The sequence below is a fragment of the Anoplolepis gracilipes genome, chromosome 3 (assembly GCF_047496725.1).
Source record: "Anoplolepis gracilipes chromosome 3, ASM4749672v1, whole genome shotgun sequence".
Taxonomy (NCBI): Eukaryota; Metazoa; Arthropoda; class Insecta; order Hymenoptera; family Formicidae; genus Anoplolepis; species Anoplolepis gracilipes.
In genome coordinates this window covers 7348223-7354744 of record NC_132972.1, presented here as the reverse complement: position 1 = coordinate 7354744, position 6522 = coordinate 7348223, and the positions used below count along the sequence as shown (strand labels likewise).

The window sequence follows — 6522 nt, the reverse complement described above, 5'->3', positions numbered from 1 at the left end:
TCGTAAGGAAGACTTTAATGTTTCAATTAAATGAAAGAAGATTAATATGACATACAGACACATTTTCATCATATATATTATAATTTAAGTTATAAATATCATTGTATTTTCATCACGTTATCATAATTTATATTTATAAATATGTATAAGTATTTAACTAAAAAATGTATCATATTTTAATAATTTATTTTACTATATTGATTTGATTTGCTAGTACATGTATGGATTTTAATACTTTTTTGACATGATAGTTTTGCTTATTAAGCTTATTTAATTGTTTTTTTATTAAACTTATTTTTAATAAGCAACATTTTTGTTTAGGAATAGTACACACATATGTAGATTTTAATTCTCGTTCGACATAATAGTTTTGCATTAAGCTTATTTTTAATAAGTAACTTTTTTTCTTATTTTTAATATTCAACAGAGAAGAAGAACGTGATTAACAACATGTTTTTATATTTTATATTATTTATTTATAGTATAATATTTTTTGTATTAGTAATTCAATGTGTCACGTTATTATTTAATAATAATCTGCATCATATTACTTTCCTTTATAAAAGATTACAATATGTTGACAAATACTATAATTTGATTACTGATAATTTAATACTATTGTAGTTAAAATTTAAAATAATAAATGGATTTGTGTTTGATTATTTTATTTTGTATTAGTTTGACCCAATTAATTATTAAACATTTTGATTTAAAAATTATCTACAAAAATCTTTATTAGACTTCTTAGAATTTTTAGTACAGATAATAAATTTTTTTTAATATATACATAATTTATTTTTATGATGATTTTTATAATGACAGAATTTTGATTAAATTATGTTTCCAATTTAGAGTTAATTATAAAATTAAGGTTAATTAAAATTTAAATAATTTTATTATTTTTATATAAGATATTTTTTAAAAATATCTTATATTTGTTGAAAAAAATTAAAAAATAGTTTAATTATACTTGTTGCTTTATTTAAAAAAATATATATTTTAATTTATTTAAAAAAATTTTAGTAAATCATAATTTATATAGAATAAAGAAATGATAAAGTACTCCTTTTATATGGGTAAATATTTCATACTTTAGCTATATTTTTATACTTATTTCAATTTTTGAATCTATATGGATTAATATATAAAATTGAATGTTAGAGAAGGAAACTATATATACTACTCAAATATTAATTTTATGAAATCATTGATATGTATTAAACTTTTAAGACATTGTGTATCATATCTTTTTTAATTTCTTTTCTCGGTAGGTGTATACATATTTCTCAGTAGATCGTTCCTTTTGCATATACAAATTTCAAAATTGTTAAAATGGCTTTTTTTTACTAAATTTCTTCGTCAAATATCATTTTTATTTTGTTCTGCATTTCTTTTTTTTATTTTAGTTATTCGAATGGACAGTCTTGGTTTTACAATTCTATTTGCACGATGGATTAAACATTTATTTTATTTATTTATTTATAGGGTCGGGCACAGACTTTTGCATAACGCATATACATAAGGAATTCGAGTGATTGAATTCCTTATGCATGTGTTTATAGACCAATCAGTTTCCTTATGTATGTATACACATTATGCGTTGCGCAAGAGTGCGTCATAGAAACGGCCAATCAGAGCTTTGCTGCCATGTCTACTTAAGCTCTGATTGACTGTTTTTATGACGCATTTTATTTAGTTTAACGCACAGCCGCTAGGGCGACTGTGCTGGTATGATAGAGGTGAGGAGGCGAGTTTAGGTCTAAAGAGCGTCTTGGTTGGTGATTGAATGGAGAAGAGTGAATTCGGTTGTAAAGAAGATAGTATTGTATAATTATATTGAAAAGCTTTATATATACCGATATAATAACTCATATAGCGATATAAATAAAGATAAAAAATGCCGCGAATTATGATAAAGGGTGGAGTCTGGCGGAATACGGAGGTATGAATAATATATAATATTTTCTAACCTAAGCCTAAATAGTTTTATCCGGGTGTGCGTTGTGTGAGAATAATAAATTTTATTAAAGAAAAAAATTTTTTGTTTTTTTAGGATGAAATTTTGAAAGCGGCTGTGATGAAATATGGGAAAAATCAATGGAGTCGTATTGCGTCTTTATTGCACAGAAAATCGGCCAAACAGTGCAAGGCGCGCTGGTTTGAATGGCTCGATCCAAGCATAAAAAAGACTGAATGGAGCAGAGAAGAGGATGAAAAGTTACTTCACCTTGCAAAATTAATGCCTACTCAGTGGCGAACTATCGCTCCTATTATTGGTAGGACAGCTGCGCAGTGCTTGGAGAGATACGAATATTTACTGTAAGATTGGATTTTATTTCAGAAAAATGATATTTTTGCTTTCTAGTTTATATTACTATTGATTTACTTTTTAGTGACCAAGCGCAAAAGAAAGAAGAAGGCGATGATGCCGTTGATGATCCTCGTAAACTCAAACCTGGTGAAATTGATCCAAATCCAGAGACAAAGCCAGCGAGACCAGATCCTAAAGATATGGATGAAGATGGTGAGTTATTATATTTTAAAGCATTTTATTGAATATAAGGAAAAGAACTTTTGTGTAATTTATTTAGTCGAATAATATTTATCTGCGTTCAAAAGTATTGAGCCATATCTTGTGACGTTGAAATGCGATTTGTTTATATTTCTTATGGAATTCCTTCGTAATGTTTACTTCGACTAATACTCAGTCTATTGCGTTCAAAAGTATAATATATACCATAAAAATTGTTTGGCTCCAAACTTTTGCACGTGACTGTATATACAATAAAAATAATTATGTTTTGTAACAAAAAGAATATCTATTTTTAATAGTTGTATTCCTTTATAGAATTGGAAATGTTGTCTGAGGCACGTGCTAGGCTTGCAAATACTCAAGGAAAGAAGGCGAAACGTAAAGCACGTGAAAAACAGTTAGAAGAGGCACGTAGACTTGCTGCTTTGCAGAAACGTCGAGAATTAAGAGCTGCTGGAATCACTGTTTCCCAAAAGAACAAACGCAAACGTGGCGTTAATTATAATACGGAAATACCATTTGAAAAACGACCGGCATCCGGTTTTTATGACACGTCTAACGAGCATGTTGACCCACTAGCGATCGATTTTTCTAGAATGAGGCAACAACATTTGGATGGTGAGCTCCGACAAGAAAAGGAGGAGATGGAGCGTAGAAAAGATAAGCAGAAGTTGAAACAACGCAAGGAGAATGACATACCCATGGGTATGCTCAACAATGAAGAACCTGTAAAAAAAAGGAGTAAGTTGGTCTTACCGGAACCACAAATCTCTGATCAAGAATTACAACAAGTTGTGAAACTTGGTAGAGCCTCGGAAGTATGTTTTCTCTTATTTATTTTTTTATATACAGTATTGGAAATTTACGATATTAATATTTATATATATATATATATATGTCATTTTTGAAATTTTATTACAGGTCGCGCGAGAAGTTGCTACTGAGAGTGGTATTACGCTATCTGATAGTTTATTAGCCGATTATTCGTTACCCACGAACGCGGCAGTAACACCTCGTACACCAGCTGTTACAGATAGAATATTACAAGAAGCTCAAAATGTCATGGCTCTCACGCACGTGGACACACCACTAAAGGGTTAGAATATAACAAGTTCTGATAATTTACAAGCACATTGTCACGTTTATATACTTATATATAAAACTTACATTTTATAAACGTTTTTTTTTTTCAGGTGGATTGAACACTCCATTGAATAATCCTGACTTTACCGGCGTTGTACCTCCTAGCAATGTCGTTGCAACACCAAATACAATATTAACCACCCCGTTCCGATCACAGCGCAGCGACGGAACACCTATGAATTCTTTCAATACGCCGAGCGGGGCGTCAGTGCGAACGCAAAATGGAGTATTAGCGACAACACCCGTCCGTGATAAGCTCAATATAAATCCGGATGAAAATGTGGACGGTTCAGAAACTCCACTCGTACAGACCCAAGCAAGGAGTTCATTACGCTCAGTATTGAGCTCCTTACCTGCACCATGTAACGACTATGAAATAGATGTCAATGATGGAGAAATAAATGAGGAAAACATCAGCGCACCTGCAACTGAGATAATCGAAGACCAAGCAGATGTCGATGCGAGGCGGCAACAAGAATTATTGGAAGAAAGTAAGTCTATTAATAGATTGATTTCACAGATTTAAACAGTAACATAATCGAAAAAGTTTGTTTTAAGATGTTTTCACTCTTTCAGAGTATTTCGAAGCAATCATAATTTCATGTTTATGAAATATATATTTATAATATGTATAAATTTTTTTTCTGCAAAACAGAATTATTACTTATTCTTTCTTTCCACTAATCTCACAAATGTATTTGATTTAGAAGTAATGAAAATTTTTTTCTTTTCTGCAGAAAAAAGAGAATTGTCACGGAGGTCACAAGTGATACAAAGAGATTTACCACGACCTGCAGATATAAATATGAATATTTTAAGACCATATATGGATACACCGCTAACTGATTTACAGAGAGTAAGGAATACTTTATATATACATACTTTATATATATTCTTGATTTTTATTTTATATATTATATTCTTAGGCAGAAGAATTGATAAAGAGAGAAATGATTACAATGTTACACTATGATGCGCTACATAATCCAACACAACCAGGCCGAAAGGGTACCGCAGCATCATTGGCTCAGGCTCAAGCTTATTTAGAACAACATCCGTATGATGCTTTCGAAGAAAGCGATCTTCTTGCTGTGAGTCTGAAACTGTGTATCGTAAAATCTTTTTTTATCATTTTTACATAATTAATTGTGTTAATTTTTAAATCTAGGCCAAGAAAATGTTAAGTGACGAGATGACAGTAGTAAAAGAGGGAATGGCACATGGAGATTTAAGCTTAGACGCTTATACTACTGTATGGGAAGAATGTTTGTCGCAGATTCTATATCTTGAAACGCAAAAACGATACACCCGCGCAACGTTAGCTTCGAAGAAAGATAGAGTAGAAGCGTGCGAAAGAAAGTTAGAAGAAAATCGTATGCATATGACAGGAGAAGCTAAACGTGCCGCGAGGATGGAAAAGAAGCTAAAAGTACTTACTGGTGGTTATCAGGTAAATAAAACTTAATATTCAGAATTTAATATAATTAAAATTACAGTTAGAATCGCTTGTTATTAGTTTTCTATTTAAGCAATATTATTTTGAACGCATTTTTATTTCTATATTATATAAATTCTCTTTTTTGTAAATAGTTTACATAAAACTCACATACTATGAGTGATAATTCAATACTATATTATAGTATAATAATATATTATACTACAAAATAATGTATAATATATAATATGGAAAATTCAAAGAAGCTATAAAATAAGCTATAAAAATCGATGTTTTAATATATATAAGTTTGAGACTGAAGCTTGAATAGTGGAAATTGAATTAACACATTTTGTTATATAATTAAATAGTTAATTGCGAAATTAAATTGCAATAAAACTAGAATGTTTAAAACTCAGAAAATGTGAAAAATGGATTTTAAATAATTCATGTAATATTAAATCGAAATTTTTTTGAGAAAATTTTTCGTGTAAATTAACGTTAATTTTATAAATTCATTATTTCATTTTTCAAATAGACTAGAGCACAAGTACTGACGAAACAGCTGCATGATTCATGGGAGCAGATAGAGCAAGCGCACCTCGAATTATCGACATTTAAATTTTTGCAAACGCAAGAAGAGGCAGCGATTCCAAGAAGAATAAATGCGCTCATGGAAGACGTAAATAGACAAACAGAACGAGAGCGCTCGTTACAAATGCGATACGCTCAGCTACAAGAACAGTTGCAGCAGTGCCAATTAAATGATATATCTTAAAAATATTGCAATGTTTTTTTTGAATACAAGCAAACTATATCCTAATATGTATCACTTTGTATAATGTTCTATAAATTGTAAAATTTTTCATGCTCTCGAAAATATTACATACTATTACTATGATAATTAATATTGTTTCAAGATTGGAAATCAGAAAAAAAACTTAACATGTAATGTTTATCCTTTCTACAGTAGCTATAAATGTCATTAATATTATTTAAGATTTATTTAGTTTAACTTATCAATATAATGAATAATTATTGTATTAAATGAAAATTTTATACCTTTGGATTTATTTTCTCACACTTTGTGAAATTAAACGAAAAATTATGACAGTAAAGATTTGATCTGTAGAGTGTAAAATATTGTAGTAATAAAAAAATTCGTGATACAAAGTTATTAAGAGATAATAACACATATTAAAGATATGTACACCCGTGTATACATACAGCAATCAACACAATAATTTAAAAAATTTATCTCTAGGATAAAAACATAGATGTGTAGTAAAAAATATAAATAAAATTATAAAGTTTAAAATTTTTTTGCAACGCGATAAACCAGAATCGAAGTCAAGATATAATTGCCGAGTGGTTGATATAAGCCAAAAAGTCAAAGGGGCGTGATCGATCG

General features: G+C 29.5%; 1 protein-coding gene across 1 annotated transcript; it reads left to right on the top strand.

Annotated features, from left to right (window-relative positions):
• Positions 1–1750: 1750 nt before the first annotated feature.
• Cdc5 (cell division cycle protein 21) lies at positions 1751–6288 on the top strand. The gene is made up of 10 exons (XM_072888508.1): positions 1751–1942; positions 2054–2319; positions 2394–2524; positions 2849–3351; positions 3455–3629; positions 3727–4167; positions 4414–4532; positions 4603–4767; positions 4845–5126; positions 5650–6288. Exons 1-10 carry the CDS (start codon positions 1898–1900, stop codon positions 5887–5889), a joined length of 2367 nt encoding a protein of 788 aa, XP_072744609.1. The 5' UTR covers positions 1751–1897; the 3' UTR covers positions 5890–6288.
• Positions 6289–6522: the final 234 nt, after the last annotated feature.

Coding starts and splice junctions, on each gene's coding strand:
- Cdc5 (XM_072888508.1), top strand. CDS start 1,898: ATGCCGCGAATTATGATAAAGGGTGGAGTCTGGCGGAATACGGAG. Junction 3,352..3,454: donor AACTTGGTAGAGCCTCGGAA/GTATGTTTTCTC, acceptor ATTTTATTACAG/GTCGCGCGAGAAGTTGCTAC. Junction 4,168..4,413: donor ACAAGAATTATTGGAAGAAA/GTAAGTCTATTA, acceptor TCTTTTCTGCAG/AAAAAAGAGAATTGTCACGG.